The sequence below is a fragment of the Cariama cristata genome, unplaced genomic scaffold (assembly GCF_000690535.1).
Source record: "Cariama cristata isolate BGI_N322 unplaced genomic scaffold, ASM69053v1 scaffold1320, whole genome shotgun sequence".
NCBI classification, from domain to species: domain Eukaryota; kingdom Metazoa; phylum Chordata; class Aves; order Cariamiformes; family Cariamidae; genus Cariama; species Cariama cristata.
In genome coordinates, this window is record NW_009595049.1 from 1 (window position 1) to 25,891 (window position 25,891).

General features: G+C 42.2%; 1 protein-coding gene across 1 annotated transcript in view; it reads left to right on the plus strand.

Annotated features, from left to right (window-relative positions):
* The first annotated feature begins 2,542 nt into the window (after positions 1-2,542).
* ISM1 (isthmin 1, angiogenesis inhibitor) overlaps positions 2,543-25,891 on the plus strand; it is a 33,484-nt gene continuing 10,135 nt past the window's right edge. The window contains 3 exon segments of the mRNA XM_009700209.1: positions 2,543-2,637; positions 20,386-20,437; positions 20,439-20,711. Of these exon segments, the coding sequence (XP_009698511.1) occupies positions 2,543-2,637; positions 20,386-20,437; positions 20,439-20,711 (420 nt within the window).

The following is a 25,891-nucleotide window of genomic DNA, read 5'->3' on the forward strand; positions in this document are numbered from 1 at the left end:
ACTCGAGGGCTTCCCTTGCGTGGCGCTTGGGGGTGTCCTCTTCCACACGCGACATTCCCCAGGGAGAAGGGGCACCAAGCAGGTGTATGGTGGTGGGAAATATAGGAACAACACGCGTGGCTTTCCTCGGAAAGCGTCAAGAGACAGGTAGATACTCAATCCTGAAATAGCCGAGAAACTTAGGGCGGGAGGTGCTTGTGACCGTGAAGGACAGGGCTTGTGACCCAGCCAGTCGGTTCCAGTCTTCTGATCCGATGAAACCAACGGTGAATTATGTCCGGCAGAGGTAAAGGACTTTTTTGTTCTGTTTCCTTATTTTTTGCAGGTAGTTCTTTGTTATTCAGTATCAAATGTTGCCGTTCATGTAAAATGGTTGGAGACGGTGATAAAAGCCGCAGAATCATCAAAATCTCCAGGCAAAGCTTGTAAATCTCTGGTCCGTTGCATATGCCCTGACCAACTTTTTCATTCTGCATCCGAGTGTTAAAGAAAAATCAACCGCCAAATCATGCAAACAACTGACAGAAAACGTATAATTGTTATCACCATAAATTTCTGTAAACCCCTCTATCATCTCGGAAAGAATCGTAATGCCAGCCGAGCACATTACTATAAAGCACGAGGAAAAATAAGGAGAGTGCAGGCTGTAACGATCGCTCCGTTTGCGTGGGATCCCCAGCTGGTGGTCCACAAAGTGAAACCACTAGCTACAGGAGGGACCCCCAGATCTGCAGACTCAACACTCCAGTCACAAACTGGAATCAGGTCCTCTTAACTCAGAAAACCTCCTGTTGAACTTGGTGGGAGTCCTGCTTGGGAGTGCTCGGCCGTGGGCTTTGGGTAAGGCCCCGCAATGCTGTCTCTCTTTGAGCTGCAGTTTTATCACCAGCTTGACATTCCAGGATGGTTTTTTTTAATATCTTCAAGATTTCTGGTAATAATGTTTTATAAATGATGCTTTCTTTCCTCATGGGCACTTGAAATGCCTTTTAAAACGATGTTCCTTGGAAAAGTAAATTTGGAGACCTTTTTTATGAGGTGTTTGCTATCATTAGAATAACCCTGAATTTGCCTTTGCTTGACAGGCTTGTAACATAACGAGGGAAACATCTGGGCAAGTGGGAGCTCTGGGTGATGCCTTTTCCCTGAAGAGCTCTTTTTAGAGCCCTATTGTAAGGTTAGGGCTTAAAAACAAGAAGAAAATCAGATAATTATCCTAGAGTATTATCAGTGTAGTTGGCTGTCTTGCGAAAATCTGTTGATTGTTGACTTCAACAATTTTTTCTGTCCGGTGATTTTTTTACAGGTGACTTAGTAAAACTCTGTGCCTTTAAGCATCATGATAGCTTTAGCAGTTCGTATTTTCATCATGTTTTGCCATTTGTAGAATTGAAATTCTTATATACTTCCCAACTGAATTGATTCTGCAGTTATGTATTTGAGAGACTGTGTCTGTACAAGACATTATGGGAGGAAGGTCTATTGATTAGAGCAATCACTTAAACAGATGGAAGTTATCAATTTTCTGGTTTTATAACTTTCATGGATTCTATTGCTAGCTGGAAAATACTGTAACCTAGAAAATTGTGCTCTGACGGGCAGATGCTTCCATTCAGAGCATCACAGTATAGATCTTGTTGGCAAGTTTGCATGGGGGGGTCTTCAGATTTTGGGGCTTCTTGGGCTGTTACGGTGGCAGATGGTGAAGTGAAATGCAAAATCCTAGTGCGTTGCATTCCCAGGTAAGGAATCCATGTGGAAAGCAAACCCAGATTTGTTGGTATAAGCAAATGGAAATCTCTCAGGTTGCTATCGCTTATACTAAACTAAAACCTGTTGGTTTTTCTGTCTTGGTAGGTCTATGGAGAGAAAAGGTTGTAAGGACTGATTAGGTCAGTTTTTCTTTTGATGAAACTTCATGTGACGAAGTCTGTTGCGCACATTGTGGCAAATCCAGGAAAGAGTAATCTTTGCAGCAACTGTTTATAAACGTATTTTGACAAGGCAAACTTGTATAAAAACAAACTGGCTATTATCAAATGCAGAGTGTGGTATTTTAGGACTTAGGCAGTCTGTTTGCACAAATGAAGTAGTCAGAATTTGATCCTGTGTGTCTGAAAGAAAATCTGGAGTGTTAGTTCCAAAAAAAAAACCCAACGCAATCACCAAAAACTTAGCACATCCTTGAGCCTTGTTACATAAAACGGATTCAGGAGGAATCCTTAGTAATCTTAAAACGTTGTTGGAGATTTAAATAGGCTCAAATAGAGACTTGTATGCACTTGAAGTCTGATTCATTAGGGGAGGAAGAGCTTCTCTTTCTCCCATCCCTTGGTCCTTCAAATGAAGGAAGGATTTTGGAGGATAGGTTTTGATTTCTTTTGGTTTTTCAGTTATGTTAACCCCTGCAATTAATTAGACTGATAGATGAAAGCAATCCAGAAAAAGACTTCAATCCTACCGTTAAACTAGTTATTTCTTCCTCCCTCTTCCTTTTACTTTTGATGCCCTTCCCTGTAGTGTGCGTGTCTTGAGTTCCCAGATGTCTGGGATCGTGTTGTACCGTTGTGACTGGCCGGAATGGAGCAGCAGTGAGGAGAAAATCCTGACGTACTCTGCTGGTCCTCTTCGGGATGGGTGAGAGCCAGGCACAGGCTTTCTCGGTTCACTGCTGCAGAAGTAGGCACTGGACCTCCGCACTGCTGCAGTTCCATGCTGCTGTTAGAATTGGTCTGTGGTAATGTAAAGCAATGTGAAGTGGGAAATCCGGATTGGAGTTGTAAAATATCTTGCAGTTTTGAGTTATGAGAGGGAGTCAGCCTTTTGTTTCTCCGTCAGATTTTATTCCCTCCGTCCATCTCTACCAAAGAAAAAAAGGAGAATTGGGGAGGGGCGAGATTTTGGGTTTTTTTCCGGTGAGAGCTCTATTAAGTATAATTTAGTTAGCATCCAGAGACTATTCTGGAGTATATTTACGAAATAAATAAGTACAAACTTTTGCTTCTGAATAAGAGCAAATGTAGCTCTATTAAGAGATGGAGAAATGCTGCTTAGGTATATTTTTGGTTTTTTACATAGTTCTAAAATGAAAGGAAGGCTCGAAGATAAATTTTGAAAGATATTTGTAATACTTTACGATGCTCTAAAATCTGTGCTTACGTTCTGAGAGAAAATATTTCATCGAGAAGTTTATTCCCATCACTGCTAATTTTCCTGTAAGAGGCCTTGCACACCAAGAAATACAGTGTTCCCACATCAAGAAAAACGACCTTGTAAATGTAGTAACAGGGCCACCAACAATATATGCCGTAGCACACGAAGTCAATTCTCCACCGCAGTACTTGCAGGAGCGTTACATTAGCTTGAAAGTCAGTAGTTGTGTATAAAGCTGGAGCCCTGTAAGAGAACGAGATCTGAAAAGAAGCACAGTGCTGTAAACAACTTTGTGCTTTTAATCTCCTTGCTCCTGTCCTTACCCCCCTCCTCAACAAGCATGCAAGCAATCACAGCATCTCACAAATGTTCTCTGAGCCCTACCAGAAGAAACACATTCTGCTGGTTATAAACGGGTGCACAAAAGTCGCTCTCCAAGCCGTGTGAGGAGTCCTGTACAGAGCTGAGCTCTTAATTTGCTCCTGAGATCCACAGCTCAACACGATGAGAAGTTCAGAAATGGCGTGCTGTCTGTTACCTTTGCTGGGGTGCATTTCGATCTCCTTAACGTTTGTGTGTTTCTGCTGCCCCTTGTACTGGATTCAGGAAAATCACAAAATGATCTCCGGTCAGATACAGTGGCGTATGTCAGTTTTCTGGCTTTCTCAGTTTAAGTAGGACTCAAGCTGTTTACTTTGGGAGAGTTTTCGTCTGAGTTTTTTTAAAGCTTATTTGAGCTCTGGAGCTTTATATTTGGTTAGTCCTGGTAGGAACTGATTATCTGAATCATCTTTGAAAAACTGTCAATTCAACGTTTTGCATTCACGTTTTCCAGACTGTCCACAGCCTAGATAAGATGCCAATACGTGGATGTACATCATATGTTTAATACGAGCGCTAAATCCTTCTCTGCCTTAAGACCAGTTTATACATTACACAAATAACTTTCAGAGCAGGTGGCTTGTGAGTGAAGCAGGCTGATTCTCTGAAAACCAAAATCTGGTTTGGTGCGGTTGTTACTCATCACGGAGGATGCTGTTTCATGCTTTTTGACAGTGATAGTAAAACCTGCCTGCTCTCAGCAGGCTTTGCTATATAGGTTCTTAGCTAAAGCTCACCCTTACCATTAGCATATGTTCTTCCAGTTATGCACTAAGCTTTAACGAATGACTTAGACCATATGCAGTTCATTCTCTCATCTCCCAAGGGAGAGAATTATGTGTAGTCTTTAGTGGTTTTGCTAGTGGGCTGTGGTTTGTTCCGGGATCTAGGGGGAAGGAAGGGTGATTAGCTTTACGTGTGCTGCTGCTACATGCATGGAAGCAAAGGATAAAACGGGAAACAAGGGTGAAGGACTGAGACGGCTGCTCTGAGCAGAGGACCACTTGCTGTTGTCTGTTGCTCCCAGGAGAAATTCTTCCACCTTCCAAACCTGGCTCCAGGAAAACTCCAGAAAGTATTAAGTAAGCTTCTCTTGGCACGCACCACTTCGATTCATTTCCTAGCAAACTAAAGCATGCCTGGTGGAAAAGAGCTACCACCCCTTCAGGGTAGGATGTGGGAAGCTTTTTTGTATCTCAGACTACTGCAATAATTTAGAACACTGGAACGGTGTATGTAGTGAGGGCTGCAAGGAGCGATGTCAGGCAGGTACGGATGTAACTTCCTGCACTGGATTTCACCAAGATGCTTGGATGAGGCATATTTTGCCGAACTTCTCTTCAGCTCAACAGCTAACAATTACTGTACTGCTCATCTTGGATCATCACTGATAAGTACCTGGCATGACATCACAGGGTGCCTCTCAATTTTGTCTTGGTAACTATAGCTCAGAGCAGTTTTTTCCCAACACTTCATATAGAAGAGCCTATTGGAGTTCTTAATTTATGTTTTGAGCAAGATTCAGCATCATTTTCCAGCTCTTTATAGTACTGGGGTATTTGTATGAAAAAAAGCAGAGTGTATGTAGTTCTAAATTCTTTCTGGGCCATCATGGTGTCTTTATGTCCATTCGGATGGCTGACTCATGGTAGCAAAAGGAGTCATAGGTTTGAGTCTGCATCCTGAGAAGGTCTAGAGCTGTAGTAGTGATCACCCTTGGTGACAATGAGAGTAGAGAGACAAGGCATGGATACATAGAGATCCTGGAAGGAGCTGGGTTGGTATTTTTCATGTTGGTTCATCTAACTTGGACAGTCAGCACTACTTCTGGAGTAGCTTTCATTTTGAGGTCTTCATTGATCATGTAGAGAAGTTTGTTCTACACAGGAAGAACACAGCTGGTCCATGACAGCTATAACGGCGATACAACCACACTGCTACTGACCCCTCGCTGTTGCCTGACCGGCACAAAAATCCCTCCTTTGCTCCTCCAGCTTCGGTTGTCAGCCCTTAGGTTCAGTCACATTTCCTTGCTCTGTCCTTTCGTGATGCCAGCTGTCCACAAAATCAGGAAGCCCGGAGTTGAAGCTCTGCTGTTGCTCTTTATGACCCCAACAATTTCACCATCATTTTTTGTCTGGAGCTGGTCACTGTGTACTCCCTTGTGATTTTTAACATACATGTTATGACCTGCTAATAGGTAACGGAGCCCTGGTGCTTAAAGCTTCAGCATACTAACCTTCTTGACACCTTGCTCTGCTGTGGAATTCTTTTGCTGGGGACACATCTGTTTAACCAATCCACGTTACATTAAATATAAGTTGGGAACCATGTTTCGAATTCAGCAGTTGTTCTTCTGTCTCTACTCCTATCTACTACATGTCGTACTTTTCTTATGCTTACATTCTTCCGAGTCATCATTTTAAAATCCTGAAATGCACTCATACTTCAAATATAAATGCAGACAATGTACGTTTCCTTACACAAGCGTAAACTAAGAAATTGAAGCAATGTAGTTTTTCTTTGTGGTTATATCCTGAAAGTGTAGCGGTAGACAAAGATATAGCAGCTTTGGCAGGTTTAACTGTCAGAGTTCGTTGCTTTATGCTCTTCTGTGTGTTTTGCCAGTCTGCCTTGCAAACAAATGTGGTAGTACCCAGTTGTGCCTCCTTTGTTCTGTTCACAGTGTTGTTTAGTGCTTGTTTGGCCTTTTTGTTATGATTCCTATCTTGCTGTCTGCTTTAAGACTACGCTACTTAAAAGCTCTTTGAATTAAATGAATAATGTTCTCCATAACTTTTTTTAAAGCATTATTTTTCAGGGGTAGCAGAACGTCACTGACATTTTATTTTTTTGTTTTATATTTTAAATCTCAACCCAAGCTCTTTGAGGTTGCGATTCAGTTGTTGTGGTGTTGCTTGTGTACAATGGGTAGTGTAATAGGTCTCCAGGCCTGAATGGAGGCTGCAAGCACTGTCACAAATGAATAATGAAGTGATAACTTGGAGCAGAAAAATACAAAGTGCTTCAGTAAGTTGCAAAAGGAAGCATTAAACAGTGGTTACTGTTGCACTTTAATACCATTGTGCCTCCAGGACACCGATTTTACAAGTTCTGAAGACAGAAAGTGCCGGGCTAAATTCATAGTCCAAAGCATGGAGATGAATAACATTTCCAAGAAATAGAGTAGTGAGCTCACTGATACATCAGTAAGAGCAGAACGTTTCCAGTGTTGGTATTTCCATGTACTTTTGATTTGAAATAGCAGAAAAAGAAAGAAAACAAAGTAAAATGTAACTTGTTATTGTAATAAGTGATGGCTTGCCACAGCGGTCAGTTGTGTGGCAGTATAATACTTGGTCGGAGGAGCTGGTGTGGGCGGTACTGGGAAGCAGTTCCTTTATCCTTTTGCCCTTGTTTTTCAGTGCTTGGAGAACTCATAGCAGTGGGTCATATTTTTTTATTCCTCCCTTCTCGCAGTCAGCAGGATGAAAGCAGGCCTGGAGTTGTTCACCTCTAAGCTCTTGTAGAGTAATGGCTATTTGGGTGCTTTTAATGTTACCGAGGTGCTCATAAAGACGAGAGAGGAAAATCAGAGATGAAATCTTACTCTCACCACTCTTGGTGGAGTCAGTCCATGTTAAAAGGCAGGAGAAGTTCAAACATACCTTAGCTTTTAGGCCTCCGTACTAGACCTACATTCTCAGCGTGTATAAATCGACCTTGCTCCGCTGACTTTCACAAAGCAAGACGAGTCAATGACTTGTGTTGGCTGCAGACCCAGCCTAAGTTCCTCTTGGTTTGGAATCTTTCACAGCTCAGTTTTTCTACAGAACTGATATGCACATAACACACATAATTTGGATCTCCATCTGTGAAGATGAGCTGGGCTTTGGCGTATGGCTTTCTTAAGATTGCATGAATTCATTTCCATCCATTATGTTTCATTGCTAGTTTCATACGCACTGAAAAATCCTGGACTGTTCTGTTCCATGGCACAGCTCTTCTTCCTCTGAAAGATTAAAATTTCCTCTTTGCCTGCATGGCTGTTGAGATCAGTACTAGTGAAAATACCGTTGTAAGTACAGTGTAAGTATCTATAAAAACCACCCAAATAACGTGCCCCATCTTTTTCTGTCACTGTTTCCTGGACCGCTCTAAAAGAAGTGGATTCTTCCCTTTCTGAGGAACACTTACTGAGTCAGTGTTGTCCACGGACCAGGTTTAACTTCCAGAAAGCCTCTTTCAGGCATCTTGCCTTTGCATTCCCACTGAGTTGGGCGTTCAGGTATTGACCGATTGAACACTGTCATTGAAACACTTTTTCTTGTACTTGCCCAGGAAGGCTGAGTAGGAGGTGAGGTCCTTGCACCAGAAAAACTGTGCTGTAGGCTGCAATGGAAGGAGGAGGTGACTGACAACAGAGCACAATGCCACAGAATGAAAGAGCATTGAAGAGGACCTGGCGATGACTATTTTTGGAAACTGGTGCTTCAAAAATTAGTCACATACATAGCGTTAGTATCTTTCTCGCCGCCACAGAAAGAAAGAGCATTGAAGAGGACCTGGCCATAAGATGACTATTTTTGGAAACTGGTGCTTCAAAAATTAGTCACATACATAGCGTTAGTATCTTTCTCGCCTTAGAAGTAACTCAGCAGCAGCCGATTTTGCCATGAGGAAACCATAATTACTGCATTAGAACCAGCTGCCAAAGATTACTGTAGGTGTAACAAAACATAAATTTGCTTGGTATTATCTGCCATATACATCAGTGCAGGATTTTAAAATCAATATGGACTTGATCTAGATACAACATTAGTAAGCAGATATTTACTAATGTCTGTTTGCACAAAAGAAACAAAAAGGATTAATAGTTCAAAACAAAAACTTCTCACGATATTGACATATAATTTATTAAAAAATAAAACCCATAGCTAACTAGCGTGGATTGTGTAACACCCCGATATATTTGCCTCCTACATCATATAAGTAGCTTATACGCTATTTAATTTCATACCAAGAAGTTAGTTAGCCTCTAGCAACATAACAGCAATAAAACTGTCCCTATCTTTAATGTCTACAGATACAACTCTCATCTGAAAGTGTCTCTTGAAATTACCCCAGTAACCAGACTGGAGTTGTTTAAGATGCAGTGTATATGTTGGCATTTTGTGCCACTGATTCTAGGATTCTCTGGGCTGAAGAAGTCTGTAAAGGTTCACTGCACAGAGCAGGCTATAACAAAGCAGTTAATGATTCTTGTGACATGAATGCTGCCATTTCAGTTTATTTGAATGACACTGGCATTCTGTCTTAAATATATCACTTTTTATTCGTTGGCTTTTTTTTTATTTCAAGCTAACTAGATGTTAGGCATGGGTATGCATCTTAGCTAAACTATAACATAGCCAGCCCATGCCTTTTGCCCTGCAGAGTGCCCAGAGTTTTTCAAAACACGTAACCACAGTGATATTTTTATAAAGGAATGTTCACCTCATGGGATTTTTTTAAGGTGTTCTATTTTTTTTTTTCCAAGTTACAGCTTCACTTTATTGTACATGATGTCCAATAAAAAAGATATATGTCTGTGATTGGACTTTGAAAAAGGGCCATGGTGCCTATTCCATTTAAAGGGAATGAAGTCAAGCAGTAAATTTGCTGGTCGCCCTTTTCATATTGACTGTATCTCAGCCAGCAGTTGGTCTTTGATGTTGTAACAATAGAGCAAAGGCAGAGGAGGAGGAGGATTAGGACCTCCGTAATATAAAAACAAGCCTGCATTCATCTTGATTTTTATAGAGCACAGTCCCTGTCTATTGGAGGGTTGCAGTATAGACTCAGTGCTCTGCAGAAGAGTGCAGCAATCTTAACATTTGCAGGTGGTGTACAATTCATCCATCATTACTACTACAATCTCTTCTTAATTCAGAGTTTGTTTAGGCGTTCAGCATTTAACTTTTTCCATCTTCTTATTCCTTCCTACAATAGGAAAACAGATGTATGTCAGGATGGAGCTTCTGGAGTATCATTTTCCTTTACAGGGGTTGAGTGTCGTGTTATTTATGAAAGACTTGCTGCAGCTGGCCAATAGAGTATCTATTCCTCATTTTGTGCTTTAGAGTCCAAGCTTTTATTAGGAAAGAATAGAGAGGTTGATATGTGTATGTCTAACGTTTGTGAAAATATATATCAAAAGGGAACTTAGGGCAGCCACACTATGCCTGTGTCTTCAGGCGTGCTGGAACAATAGCGCCAAAGGTTTCAAATGAACTCTTTAGCCTGATAGAGTCCTGGAGCTTTTGATATGCATTTAAATGGTAGCAGCGCTAGCTCTTGACCAAAACGTGCAGAAGGAAAAAGGTCATCCATTTAATGAAAATGTGTAAGGTACCCAGTTGCACTAAGTGCTGGTGGGAGTAGATAGACTTTGAATTGTGAGCAGAGCTTGGAAAGAGCTGAATAATCTGTAATGCACCGTTGTAGCCATGTGTGTAACGTAGCAGATGTGGAAGGCAGGACGAACGCAGCATTACGAGGGAACACAACAATGGCAGCAGCAGTGAGCCTGGTACAAGTGGATCTGTATCAGAAGCCCAAAGGCAGCTCTTAGGAAACCATCTGGGGATACACCAGGTGAAATTGCTTTACTGCACCCAATTCCAGTGGCTCTCGCTTAAGGCACGATCCTGAAGTGGCCGGACAAAGCAGAACACCTGGAACCTTCTCTACCAGACTCCAAAGACACCTGACCGAACGAAGAGCAGGGAGGTGTGGGGGGAAGATGCCAATCTGTAATGCATTTGACTGTTCAGGACTTGATTTAGGGTTGGATCCTGTGCCTTCTAGGTGTTCGAATTAGACCTGTGAGTCCAAACTCATGAACAAGTCGCTGCTTGCAAGCTGAGCTGTGGTAGCTCCTTAGATGTCTTACCCCACCTTCATCCCACAACAAAACATGAGGTGATTTTTATAAGTCAGCGTTGAGCAAAGAAACCCTGCCCGGGACTCTCACCAGGGCGACTGCGTTCTCTCTTTGGACAGAGCACTCCACGGTATCGGTCGTCACCAAACGCACGGCTCTTCAGTGAGGAATCCGTTCTTTTATTTAACATCTACCATGATGGCCGTTAAAAAGGCAACATCTGGTGCAGAAAATTCGCACATGCTATTACTGTGCTCTGCTGTGTGTCTCCTTCATCAGGCCCAGATACAGCAGCGTCTTAGCCGTCTCTGCTTTCCCCAGTATGCCAGCTGATGAAAGCAAACTACGTGAGGCTTAGACAGTATAAGGTAGGAGTTCTGGCTAGTTAGAGGCATCACCTAATGTTTAAAACAGTTTGCCCTTGAAGGATCAATAGCTCTGAAAAAGCTGCTGAAATCCTTCAGTGGCAGTGAATTTGATTCTTGCTCTTCTTTGATCTAGCAATTTTGAAGAATGTAAATCAGAGCTGCCTTTCTCACCTACTCATCCCTCTTTCTTCTTCCCTCTCTCCTAAGAGGATAATTTTTTCTTGTTCTTAGGAATATAGCTATGGCAGTCTTAAGATCAAAATAAAATAATTATTTGCATAACATCAGAGTAAGGGCCAGATTAATAGCACCTGTCTGATTTTTTTTTTTTTCTTTATCCTATTTAAGTCTTCCCACAATAAAATATAAGAGGAGTTTGCGGCTGAAATCGTGTGTTTGCACACATATGGACTAAGCGGGGGGAAAAGAGCTGTGTATGCCAATTCCCCCATGTGCACTGCTGCCATTGATAAAAGGAGCCACAATTACATTGTAATCAGGTTATAAACCCCGTAATACTCCCCATGACAATTATTGCAGTTTACTTGTAAGAGCTGTATGAGGAGAAAAGATGTATATTTATATACATCTTCAGCACAGTTAAGTAGCTGGAAGTGAGTTCTGTGCCACAGCCTACCGGGAAACGTTCTTCCAACCTGCTCTGCAGTGCGTCTGCTGTGTACGCCTTGGACTCTCTCTTTGTACCAAAGCGTCTCTCCCTCCCTGGGGCCTGGCGCGTCAGCTGGGGTCCCATCTCTGTTCCTCAACACAGGAGGTTAGGAATGCTCAAACCTGAACTGCTTATCTTTCCTCTTCTACCTGGCTGCTGCGTCTGGCTGCTGGGACTAATCTAAAGATGCATTTGGCCTGCTCCATACAGTTTATTGTCAGTGGCGTCTGGGTGGCTTCAGTCACACGCTGGGATTATAACAAGTTTGAAAAGTAAAACCATTTATCCCAAAAATAGCTCAGAACTAACTAGTGATCATGGGGCGGAGGGGAGACAGAAATGAAGATATTTTCTTTTCACGTAAGTGTCAGATTCAAAAGCATCTGCCTTGTTCGGTGCGTGTATGGTATTCATTTCCTGTCTGCAGTCGATTGGAATGCCCCCCGAGTCGTTTGAAATTGAAAATCGAGTCATGCTTCTTTAATCAGCTCTAGGAAATAGCCCCGCTCCCTTACTGTTCTAAGAAAATGTATATATACATGCATAGAATTCATAATACCAACAGCCCGCACTTCCCTCCAGGGCAAGTCCTTTGTGTCTCCTCTCTCAAAGAGAGAAGGGTCTTCGCATTGTCTTGTCACGGTGCACTGCGTATCTGCTCGCTCGCTCTTCTCCCCCGTAATGTCACTGGAGGGAGGCCTTTCTCTTGTGTATCTGCTTCCTCCTGTTCTGTCACCAGGGCAGTTCATGGAGATGTAGAGAGAGGGCATGATGTCCACTGCTGATGTCTTAATACAAAAATGAGACGGTTATTGCAGTGTGTGTACAGATGCCATTTCTGCTAATGACTTCCAGTTGCTTGTGTATCACTCTCCAAAGTTTTCTAAATGGAGAGGGTAAATCTGTACACTTGGGCTTGAAGGAATACTTCACTGCAGGCGCAGAGGTGCGCGGTCCTGAGGCAGCCGCTCAGATTTCTGCTGCTGTTTCGCTGTAAACTCCTGGGTGTAGTAACAACCCCTTCCCGAGAGTGTTGTGAGGTATGGAGTTGGTGCATAGCTATTGAATGTAAACAAACACTGCCTTTCCTCTGCCTTCACCCTCTAACTTCCATCAAAGGCAAAACAAGTATTGATGGGGAAGGCAGCTAAAGGAGGGTCAAGTAAATCATCTCGCAGTGATTCGATGGTGTGTATGTTTTGAGCATCAACACTCAAGTGATTTGCCTGTTTTCAGGCACAGAAGTAGTATGGCCAGGAGCACAGGAAACATCATGTTTTTGGAATATAACACTTGTCTGCTTTCTTGCTTTCCCGTTATTAGCTTTTGCTTATGTGATGAAGTCATCATGTAACTTTTAGTCCACAGGGACTAAACACTTTCTAGTCTCTAAAAACATCTGCCAGCTAGCACAGCCAGAGTCACAGATGCTTTTGAAAGCATAGGGTGGATATTCAGTGGCATATGAGAGGGAGACACAGAGGCTGGGAATAGCTGTTTCTTGGAAACTAGCAGCTGAAGGCAACTTTGGAAATTGAAAAGGTTTCAAGTAAGGTTACTCTTTTGGCTAGGGAGAGATGAAAACTTCGTTTATTAAAGCTGATTCACCTAGTGAAATCCTAGCCGTAGTGATTTAGTGGAATAAACTTGCAAAAGGACCTAGTTTAAAACCCATGAAAATAATTTCAGATGTATGTTCTCTGTCATTTACACTGACTTTATGTGTGCTGGCCTACAAAGCCTGACCAAAAGTTGTGTACAAAAAGTATTAATATTCTGGATATCCTTTGCTTTTGTGGTTTTGATTGCAGCTTAGGGCAGATTTTCCCATTCTGTTGGAACCTGGTGTGTAAATTATGATTCAGATTGCAAAGGATGGGTGAGATTTAAATTATGATTCAGATTGCAAAGGATGGGTGAGATTTAAATTATGATTCAGATTGCAAAGGATGGGTGAGATTAGTTAGGCTTGTTCAGTTACATTTAGCCGTGGTATAAATGGGTTCTATTTAAAGCTTTATTGTACTACTGATTTTATGCGAGTATTTAATAAAGCCTAAAAAGAACTGGAACTTTCAAAGAATTTGCATTTTGGCACCGCGGGTTATTGGAGTGGAATAGTTGGGCTAATCTTCTGTTGTGCGTTTGCCTGTTCCGTCGCTAAATCAGTGCATCCTGTAAGGAGAGCTCCAGCCAGGCAGTGATTACAGGGAAGATCTTCATAGTCCTAAAGAACAGCTAAATGTTTACCACCAGCTTAGGCAACTGAAAATATCTGTTAACTAAAGGCAAAACTTGACACTGAACATCTGTCAAAACCCTACACAATTTTAATTCTGTGCACTTGGCCATCCCATGCGTGGCTGACTGTCTGCTGAAGAACAAAGCACCAGTGTGTACTAAGTTAGAAAATTTGCTAAAGGGCCTCTGTTTTTTCCAGCAGACATGGAGCTGTAATCACCACCAAGTCCTCTTGTATCTTTGTATTTTCTAGCTGAAGGAAAACATGAAATACAAGCAAACAACAGAGCATAAGAAATAGCTGTGCTGTGAAATGTGTGTCTACAACATGTAGTAAAAGGTTGCCAGATCTGAGTATAGTATGGTTGGCTTTCTCCTTAAGCTCTGAAAAAATAAATTATAAAAAAAATATTATCTGCCAGGGCAGTTTGGACGTGGACCCACTGTTTACTAACACTATGGAAGAGACAGGGAGCTTTGTGAGAGAAACTCCCAACCAGAGACTGAACGAAGGATGGACCAAAGCTGGACAACTGCGAGTGAATAAACAGGCTCAGTAGGGGAGGGATGGCAGTAGGGCTGCTCCAGCACTCCGGGTGTATTGGTTCAGATGGTTCAACAAGGCAAAAGCCTTTTCCTCGGCGATGGAGGGTCCTGTCGTAGTGTTGGCCACGTGCCGCAGAAGAGTGGTCTGGGACTTACTCGGCCTTAGATGTGAAGGAGGCCTCGACGCTACGGCCCTAGGATCTCTGCAGTCGTAACATAAGTCCTGGCTACGTGTTCAGGTCTCAAGATTTTCTGTGTAGCTCTGAGGGCTAGAAGCTTTTAGTGTAAAAAAAAAAAAAATACAAAAAAAAATTCAAAAGCTGCGATTCTGAGATAAATGCGCCCAGATAGTTTGAGATTCTGCTTCTGCTGTAGGCAGCTCCTGAGAGCTATTTCACCATATAGCAGAAAATCAGCTGTGGTGGTCCGGGTATATACTTGGGCATCCCAAGCACCTCCCTGCCTGACTGTGCTGCCACTGGCACCCCACATTTAAGCTCTCTGCAAAAGACCTCTGCTCCAACAGTGACTGCGGATCAACATATCTATTCTGAATTTCTGCTGTCCTAATTGCAACAGTATTTGCAACTCCATCCCATTCTCCGCAGAAACAAAATCACTTCAAGAGCTGTACAGCTCCTGAAGTTGATGGATCCCATAGCAGTACCCTGTGGGATGACTGGCTTTGGTCTTTCCACGGCCGCTTAGTCACACATGCAGATGTACTGCAAGTTAGCAAGAACTGGAAACAATGTCGTTTTCCTAATTTTGCTGGATTAAATAGAGATGTTTAGAGCAGATGCTGCATTTTGGAGCCCCTTAGTGAAAGCAATTGTGTACATGCAAACCAATGTAGTCTATTTTAAATGATTTATGAACTGTGATTTTTCTAGAACGTGCTGTTAATTATTGCAACAATTAATTTGTGCGGCTTTCTAAAGATAAGTAAGGCCTTTCACGTCACTGATATATGTGAACATGAGGGACAAGCACATTTTAAGAAAAAATGAGAGTGTCTCAGAGTGGCTGATGCGATACCCCTCTGCTCTGACGTCTTCTGGAGATAGGAACCATCGGTGACTCGTCGGAGTGAACCGGAGCTGTGGGGCTTTCAGCTAGTCACACAGAAATTGAATATGAACCCAAGTGATTTGCCTGTTAAATGAGAAAGCCAAGACAGAGCTAGGAGCAGAACAAAGGTCTTTTGACTGCCTGGACTGTACATGGCATTAATCATAAAAGAAATTTTTCTCCATCTATCTCTGATAATGCTTTTCAGCTGTTAACCTCACTGTCTGCTTATCTAGCACTGTCCTCGTACCTCTTCCTGCTAGGACCTGTGCTGCTTATGCTCATGGTAGGCAAAAAAAGAAATAAACCCCAGGAATTAGATCACCCAGGTTCATTACAGATCTTGGATCTGCAGAGGTGAAAGTCTGATGTTGTATCCCGGTGTGTTACTCAGCCTTCCCAGACTGGTTAATTTTAAAGTGATCATTTAGCACTAACCTGGAAACACACGACAGCCTTCAAAATCAAAACAATCTGTTTAGGCAGGTGGGAAATGAAACCAGTCCTAATGGCTATAATGGTTTTCTGCGAAGGCCCCAGGCCTCATTTTGTCTCTGATAGCAATATAACCTTTTATGGCGTCTGTGAAGTTTCCTAATAAAGAAACGGTCCTTGTTCCTGGTGGTTGAAGATGCTGTACAGGTGCATCATGAAAGTGCATTGACAGACTGTCGGTTTTCAATTCAAGACCTCTTGTCAAGATCATTTTACAAGATATTTCAAAGGAGTATACAAGAAATAAAAAAGCAATGTAGCTGCAGCAGGGATTTAGTAATAGATTCCCTTGCTGTCTGGGAGCTGTTAGGGATATAAGTTGCATCAGTTTTCCCAAATTCTTTCGACTCCCTAATTAGCAGTGCTCGCAAATGTGCCTTTAGTTTGGCAAGTGGGAAGGAATGAAGAAAAGTAAGAAATATGAAGGACAGAGAAGGAACGACTGCTCCAGAGTATTTTCTGTAGCTCCAATCATTCCTCACTTGTTCTCTATCTCGGTTGTTCTGCCGGAACTGAAGCGGGATTAAGATAAGGAAGAGAGGAGGGAGATGGATTCTTCACGTGCTGAAAATGCAGAGAAATTCCCTTTTTCCCCCAGTTTGGTATTTTTACAAGTTCCCATTTCTTTTTAACTTCTCTGTGGGGAAGAGAAACAGTACACTTGCCTGCAGCTAATGTCTAATGTGACAGAGGGAGAAACAAAATTGGAAGGCGATGGAGGGAGTTAAAATACCGATTTGATTATTGAAAAGTTAAACTGCAGTATCAGATAGGAAATTTTTCCTGCATGCAGGGTTGTCTCTTGGTGCCCTAAACCCTGCCCTGGTGCCAGTCCCGCCTGGATCATCAGCATTTAAAGTTATCCTCACAAGATCCCTGTGAATTGCTCGCCTTCCCTGGTGTATAGCTGGGCCCAAAGACATTGATACGTACTGGACTATTGCCCTCCCTTTTTCAGTGATGGGTGTGGCAAGGTGTGCTATGCCGTAACACAAACTATGGCAGATTCCCTCTCTCTCGGATTTATTTCGTTGCCTTGTCACACAGCTATGAATAATGTATTCCTGCCCCTACATACTGTCCGTGCTTAGAACACTCGGAAATCCTAAGCTGGTCTTGTATTAGGAACTTCTGTAAATATCTGATCCCATGGGGCTGCAGAACTGTAGCTGACAGCAAGCATGAGTAACCTCTTACAATCATCTTAATGCAGAGTTTAAAAGTTGTGAATAATCCAATTTAATGACGGAAAAAAGCAATTTACTTTAAATATTTAGAGCAGATGCATCATTTGGGTAAGAAACCAATGTGCCTGAGTTAGAAATGTCATAACTTCAAAGAAACCGAGTCAGCAGTTCAGAATGAAGTGACATAGCTTTTAAAGGCAGGCAACGCTGCTTTCCCAAAAGCAATCAGGTATACAAATTGTGTACACCTAAGATTAAAGAGTGTGAAGTATAAATGTGAAATAATGTAGAAATAAGAAGAGAAGAATATGCCCTCCCCCTGCAAAGAAAGAAATTAAGTTTCATCTAGTAGCTTTGGAACACAAACCCTGTTTTCTTCAGAAAGGATGCTGGCGTCGCAGTAAGGACCCACTTTTTCCTGCTAGATTGGCCGTGGAAGAACCTTTGCCTGAGTTAATGCGGTAGAACAGAGCGCGCCCATATTCTTCTCTTCACACACAGTTCAAGCTTACTTTTTGTTGATGGCAGCCTCTTTTATCGTTTTACCAGAAATACATATTTCTAATAATACCGCAAGTCAGCTTAGGCACTGCACGAAGAATTATCTACCTAAAAAATAGGTAGTTTCTGTTTGCTTATGTTGCAGGATGACACAGAAGCCCCAGGGAGGCAGAGCGTGGGCTTGTCCTGGCGTGAAAGGGACTGCAAGAGACACCACCGCTTTTAGGCAGAGGACACACTATTTAATCTGCATTGTTCCTGCCCGGCTTTAGTCAATCCTGCTCTTAAAGACAAACACCATATTCCGTTCCCCCTGCCTCAAAGCCTTTGCTGTCGTTGGAAATGTGTACCTAATGTTGAACCGGGGTCTTCTGATCGTGCCCATCCTGAGCAAGCAGAGTGGTCCAGCCCTCTCGTTGCTGCAGCAGCCTTTGGTACAGGGCAGTTATCATGTCCCCCACTCTGTTTTTCCTTTTAACGTTAAACAACCCCAACTCATTCGCTCTGTAATTAATGACAGTCCCTGCCCCAAGCAGCTTGGTAGTGGGCCTGATCAGCCTGATGTCATTACTTCACCATGACAATTTTCTAACTAACTCCATCTGATATTCCATCTGTCTGACACTATTAAAAACTTTTTATATAGCCCTTATTTTTGTGGTTGCTGAGCTCCCCGCAAACATCACAGTGAGGAAGGGAAGTGCTGTTATCCCCACCGAGGCACAGGCAGACTATGAGCTGCCAAGATCACACAGCGAGTCTTATCAGATAACTGCGTGTAGAGCTCTAAAGTCCTTGGCCAGCTCTAGCTGTATGGTATGTTAATGTGGAGAATCAGGATGCTCCTGAAGTGGCAAGCAGAGAGGGAAAGTAGGAAATGGTATGTGAGAATTTTATTATTTTTTAATAAAATCTCACTTAATTTTTAATAAAAGTGAGATTAGGGGCATGATACCCCAGAAAAAAGTAGTTAAGTAAGTTCCACAATTTTTTGGTTCCTGTCTGAAATAATTTAATAACAGCACAATTACACCTTGTTGTTAGTCAGACATAACTGAGAAGCCATTTAATCCTCGTGCGCCAAGAAGTTTGCAGTTAAATTCTGTTTGATAAGTGTTAAGTTAAAGCACTAGCATATGGGTAAGGAACCTAAGTTTAGCTAAAAGTGGTCCTTGATTTTGTTTCCCAGAGGTTGCTGCTGTGTGATTTGCTTTCTACTTTATATTGAATGATGGGGGGGGGGGGGGTGTCAATGGGTGGCCCACCAAAAGCAGCTGAACAACCTGCCCGGTCTTCAACAAAAAGAGAAGCATTCTTGGTTTAGCTTTCAAGCAATAGGGACTGTCAGAACCACGGACGTTTTTAGCACTGCACACGTACGCTAATTCAGAACGAACTGTTTCCATCTGTACTGTAGGTAGATGTATAGAAGTACCCTTTTAGCACTTTCAAAGTGTAACCTTTCTGATCGTGACAATACCAAGACAACATTAATTCTGCTAAATCTGGTTTTGCTCTTTACAAACGCAGTGCGGCAAGAAGGGGAGAGGAGAACCACCTTAAATCTTGGTTTATTTAACTCACTGAATACTTTCCTGCAATGTGCACAGATTATATTGTAAAATCTCTTCAAAGGTCAATTTAGAACCTTCTAAGCAAATAAACACGAAATAAAAGAAAAGGCATTGGAACTGTTATCTCTCTGAGCGCTTAACAAAAGGTATGCTAGCTTAATTTGAGCCAGGGGAGCTGGATGGAGATTGCGTTTAACCAGAAATGCTGGCAAAAATATGCTTCGGTAGAGCCAGGACCACATGTGGCCATTCCACTTTAATTGTGCTTGTTTTAAGAGATAGGTCTTTAACATTTACCCTCTCCACGCTTGCTGTCTCTTTATGAACTGAAAATAAATCTCCCCAGGCAGTCGTACTAAGACCTCAGGCCTAAAATTTTTCAGCTGAGTCAAAAGCAAAACCTGTGCTGAATCTGCCTGGTGCATTTTTTTGTGGCCATAAACAGACTGGACTTCTCTGCTGGGTTTTTTGCCCGAGTCCTCAGGCCAGTCCTAACCCAGGGAGTGAGTGTTTTGATACTAAACGAGTCTATCTCCTTGGTGAGGTCAAAGGCAGTGGCAGCGGCGCTACTGGTTCGAAGGCAGCCTGCTGTAATGTACTACACAACCCCAAAGTACGCTCAACAATAACAAAAGCGTTAACCGCTGACCCGCAACTTGGTGAAATTCAATCCCACCATTAAGCAAATATGAAAATGAGATCCCAGAGGAAGGAAGATTCAGATGTTCGAGACCAGAGAAACTGGGTGAGGAACACAGACAACGAGGTGGAAGTTGTTGCAGACTGAGGAGAGAGACGGGGAGGTTGCCAGTTCAGCAGTAGGATCTTTGAATACCAGAGATTTCAACATGCACTTAGCAGTCGGGGGGGTTGCTCCACTTTGGAACAAAGCGAACTAAACCAACTTATAATACAGAGACCTTTCACCATTTTAGGGACACCTTTAGTGTGGTATAACTTGATTTCCCAGGGGTTGCTTCAGAACTTCACGTTTCCAGGTTTGCTTTAAGTTAGATGCTTGTGTCAATGTGTAGGTGCTCACCGCAGGGCTGGAATGTTCCAGGAACCTGGAAGAGCTGAGCACCCCAGTCTGACTCGGTTTTACCTTGTGTCAGATGGTTACAGATTTGCACCACCGTAACTAAGTCCATCTCAGTGAGAGTCGGATTCCGAACTCATGAGCACCCTAGAAAGTACCACTCATAAATGCTGGGTGTTCCAGTGACGAGCCGTGGGTCTGTGTGCTGTAAGGCTTTCTGTACCCACGCTGCAGCCATCATGGGCGGGAAGCTGGCGATGGGGGCACTGGCAGGACCACACGCTCTCTCAGTTGTTGTTATAGCGCGTTGCTTTTTTCCCCAGAACACGCTCACTGCAGATGACCATTCTCCTGAAGACAGCTTCACCCTGAATCCCGAGGACAGAAGAGAGTACCCTGACCTCCAGGCTGCCCACCGGCCGTTCCCTAAGCAGCGATTCAGGCAGGAGAACGGGCATACATCCTTGCAAAGAGATGGACCCAGATCTTTCCTCCTGGATCTCCCAAACTTCCCCGACCTATCAAAAGCAGATATCAATGGGCAGAATCCCAACATTCAGGTACAAATTTATGTTAACACGTGATTTTTTTTTATGAGCCGCACAAAATTGTTTTACTGAACCAAGACAACTTTCAGCCTGGCTTCCACAACGTGTGGTCAGACCACACTGTCTCTCTGCCAATAGCATGAAGAGACAATATGTATAATACAATGTAATGTAATAGTATATACCTATAAAATATATATAATACGTAATATACTTTTTATCTTAAGTGAATGCACAGATTTCAATTTTTTTCCAAATTTCTCCCTGGATAGTGTTGATTGCATAAGTGTGAGTATCAATATAGACCTATTTATGACACTAAAGCCATTTCTTTGCTATTGCTATTTTGGAGCATCTTATCTTCATTGATATTAAATGGGTATTTTAAATTCTGTTTTCAGTTCTCTGTTGCAAAATTTGTTTGTGAACAGATTCTCTTTTGGTATGCTGTTGTAAAATGTAACCATCCCCAAAGTCTGTAAGAGACCAAGTCTTTAAGTTTCAGCTCAAAATGTGGCCCTCTGTATGGAACTGAGACTTAAAGTTAATTTCTGCAGCAGCTGCCTGGAGTAAAAAAAAGTTGTCTGCAAGAAACTTTGTTATATGTTATTCCTCAAACTGTTCTTGGGCTTGGAATGGCCTCTTACAAGCCACTTGCATCTTGAAACTGCGAGGATTAGGAAGAGGAAAAAAATGAGTGATTTGTTTTTAATTCAGAGCCTTAAAGCAAAATTGGCATTAAGAAGCAATCTTTTTTAACTAAAACAATAAATTGAAATGTTGTTCTGCCTAAGATGTGCTTATACAAACAATGCACTAATAGAACTGGTTTTCTGGTTAAATTAATTCCTGGCTTCTTATAGTCCCCCAGCCCACAAAATTACCATCCTTTTGATATGTCTAAGAAGTACATACCTAAAGATATAGTAGATCTCTTGATGAGAGACCAACGTGATCGGGCGAGAACAAGCTGTCTCCAAGTTGACACTCGGTTACGTCAGAGATGGCTTGCAACGTTAAGAAGCCGAACAGATTTGGATCAAGTGCGGGTCCATTACTTGATGGGCCAAGGTAGTAAACATGTTCAACATGTGGTGACTGTACTCATCCCTCACGCTAGGAGAAGCCTTCCAGAAAGCCTTAGGAAGGGAAGGTAAGGAAGCTATAGGGGCCCCAGATTGTGGCATGAGGTAAATCGTGTAACATCATTGTTTGAACAGTATGTAAACCACAGAGGAGGACAGGAGGAAACAAAAACCTTCTCTGATTGGTAACAGCGTTTCATGTCTAGACCCAGGGAACAGATAAATGAGATGGAAACATTTCCCTGCCTTGTCTTTGTAGTAATTGCTTCTGCTATGACCTCTTTTTCCACCACCTGATCTTGGAAATGTGTCAGCCAGCTATGTCAGCAGTTTTGCTGGACTCTGAGAACTGGGAAACCTAGTCCTGTAAACTGGAAAACATTGGGCAACATTAAGCCCAGCGCTCTTGTGCACAAGGATCAGCTCTTTCAGAAACAGGCTCCCTAAGTTCTGCATTATATTTCCTCTGCTTACTTAGGTGCGTCAACAGGGATATACAAAGCTTCTGTAAGTTCCTGGTTGACAGTTCTGCAGCAGGGCAGGCCTCATGGAGATAAACCTCCCATTAATTCATTACAGAGTCAATGAAAGTTTATTTCTTTGCTTAAAAGTTGTAAAACGTGACCTACTCTTTCATGAAAAACAGGATTCTAGTGAATTCTTGCTCTTTAAACAGTACCCTGCTGACCTGAATGGAAACCATTACACTTGTTGAGTTGCAAATTTCTCATCAGCTGTTTGGCAGATGAGCGCAAAATCAATGCTCATTTTTCTTTTTGCACAACGGCTTCGGGATCTGTAAGTTACAAGGCCAGGGGTGTTAATTTAAAAGTCCTCCTAGGACAGTGAGGTTGGAAAGGAGAAAAAAACCTGTATGTTTTAATCTAGCACAATGGCCACGTTTACTTCTCAAAGACCCACAACTTCTTTTGCCTTCTACTAATACAAACCTGGATAGACCAAAAATAATATTTTTAAGGGAAATTATACATGGGAATTTAAGAAACCTAATAAACAGACATAAAATTCAGCCTGAAAAGGAAGTTGAAAAGATACTCCATCTATATTGCATGTCACTTTTAACACATTAGGTATATTTTTTAGATATCATTTATATTTGTCATTTGAAGCTGCTGGTTTCACTGCATTGGAAAGCAACACCCTCTTGGTATCATCACAAAAGCCTCAGCAGTATCTAATACTGAGCTCTGACCAGTACGTCTCATCTCTAATCTAGCACAGTAAGAACTGGAGGGCTTATTTCTTGTAATGCCTGTAAGGCTTAATAGTTTAAGGTGGTAGCACAGCAATTGTCCCTAGCTGCAGCACTGGAAGCACGCTGTAGCCTTGCCAGGAACCAGCTAGGTGGAGAGACTAGTCTAGGCAGAGCAGGGTGCCAGAGGGCCGTGGTTAAACCGCTTCCAGTACCAGAGCTGGTACTACCTCCACGCAGAGTTCTTAATGTCATGGTGTAACAAGAGCTTGCCGCGGAGTGCAAAATGCAGAGCTGGGTTTCGGACCAGATTTTTGATTCTCGGATTCAGTTCAGTCCATCAGAGAGTGCAAATAGGGTTGACAACATTAGGTACAAATTTCAGGTTTCCAGTCACATTGTCGTCTTTGCTCCCAGCAAATTTTGAGGGTCCTTCACTTTTCATCAAGTTCAGAAAACCATTCTAAGTGAGCCTTCATGACATATCTGCAAGTAAACTGGTGTCATGACTGCTACCATTTTAACTGAAGTTGTTACGTGGTGTAAACCTAAATTTAACCTTTCAATATCTTACGATAAACTCATTTCAGTTCTGCTATTGTATTTCCCTCACTGCTGACTTGCACATATCCATCTTTACGGAATGGCAAGTTCTGCATTGAAAATTTGCATCCGTTGCATGAAGGAAACAGAGGATAGGAATGTCATAGAGCCCACTGCTTGCACAATATTGCAGATGTAGTTCTTCCTGAAACATAATCTTCCAGTCGCTTAGGGCAGTGTTTACACCATTAAAGTGAATTCAGAAACATTGTCTTGGTAAACAGGACGAAGTACACAGAACTTGTTGTGCACTCCAACAGACGGGGATAATATTTATCTTCTGTATATTTTTGGCCAGGAGAAAATTGGATGTTGGTGTCTTAAGACATCTGTGCTTGATATATTTGTTTCATTAGAAATTGACTGCAAATCTGTTGTTTTAACGTACCTATGCCAATTTTTTTTAACAATTTTTAGAGGAACATCTTTATTTGTAGCTCATACTACCATAAAAGAAGAGGCTTCATTTTAGGTTTGAATACTTCTGGAGATGATTGTGGATTTATACAAGAACGATATTACCTTTTGGGAAGCTTGAGAAAAAAATAAATAATCTTTACAGTTTTGATAAACACTGGAAGAAGAAATGAGAGAAGGTGTAGTCTTTAAAACAGTCTCCAAGATAGAAATACTAAACCAGGTCTTTTTTTTTAATTTTTGAGAGAACATGTTTTCGTTGGAGTAGTTATACAGCATGAAAGCTTTTCCAGAGCTGCTTTAAATGCCTGTTTGTAATGACTCTAGTTCTAGATCTGGTTTCTTTTTCCCTTTTCATAAACAACCCTCAGTATAGAAACCGACCAAACGAGATACCTGGTTGTGTATCATGTATCGTGTAGTCATGGGCTAATGTTAAGTGTATCTGTAAGTATTGGGCAGAATTCAGTAAATGCTGATTTTTCAAACTTTTAGCCTGGGATAGGGGAGCAATTGCTCGCCGTAAGCAGCAGCCTCTTCTCACACCTCTGCCCTACCGTTTGGGTCATACCATGAGGCATTACTAGGGTTCCTCACTGATTTTCTCCCTGCCTCGGGAAGGTCCATCGGAGTTAAACGGGGCTGGGCAGAGCACAGCTGAGTCCCTGAAAACAAACAGAACTGGAGTCGACTGCAACTGAAGCTGTCTTGGTTTTAATTTCCAAGAGTGGCAGTTCAGGCAGTCCCAGGATTCTTTATAGAATTTCTTTCACTCTGTGCTTTTTATGCCACATGTTAAACAAACAACTTGGTAATCAAAGCTTAAAACAGCGGTGAGAGGAATATAGGTGTGTGTCAAACTGCCACATTGGATTTCGCTTTTGTTGTGTTTGTTTTTTAAATAGGCTGTGTGTCGGAAAACTCATCTTAACGGCCTTTGTAATAAGCCTCCTTGGTACTAAAGACAGACTGAAGAGAGCTGATTGCACAGAGGTGTCTTCAAAGTAGGTGGCAGTGCTGTTGGAGGGCTGATGAGGTCTTACAACGCTGGCCGTTTGTGCGTTACACCTGCCTCTCTTCCCTAGCGTAGCACAGGGCTCAACAGAAGTTTCTGTCTCTGCAAACCCTCTTTTGCTTAAAGTGACTTGGCATCCTGAAGAAATATTTTAAATCAAATGCCTATGGTTCTTCAGACTGTACCTGGCTGAAATAACGCGAGTTCACGCTGATTCCCTATCACGTAACTACAGATTACCATAGCTAATGGAAGGACTATCAAGTGCCCCCTGCCTTTTTTATGAGAGGGGTTTGTTTGATTTAGTTTTTTGTTTTGTTTTGTTTTTTTCACTTTGCTGAGTCATTGCTTACACAGTTAATGTGGTCTTAAAAATACTTGCTACTAAAGTACTAGAGTCATGCTGATTTTCACGTGGGCAGTACTAAAGCCCTGCAACTGGCCAGCAGTGCACAGGGTTAGCCCCTCAGTAACACTATTTCTTTTCACTTATTGTGAAAACTGTTTTGCTTGGATAGATGCAACAATTTTGAATCGCTGAGCTATCCCTGATGTTTTCATACTTATGAAATCTATTTTAATTCTTGGTCTGTAGAAACTGAGGTTTAATGAAGTAATCATTCCAATTCCATATTTAGCCTGGGAGTAAAATACGGCTTGTGTAAAGATGCTGTTAGGCTGACAACTGCACTTTCCCTCGCTCCTGCTCTTTCTCCCAGTTGAGCTTCTTAGTAGCCTCAGAGTCGCATTTCGATGGCTTGGGCTATGGGCAAATGCAAAGCATGAAATAGATGCAGAATCTCCTTTCTCCAAAAAAAAAGGGGGGGGGGGGGGCATTCTTTGTTGTTTGCACAGACTT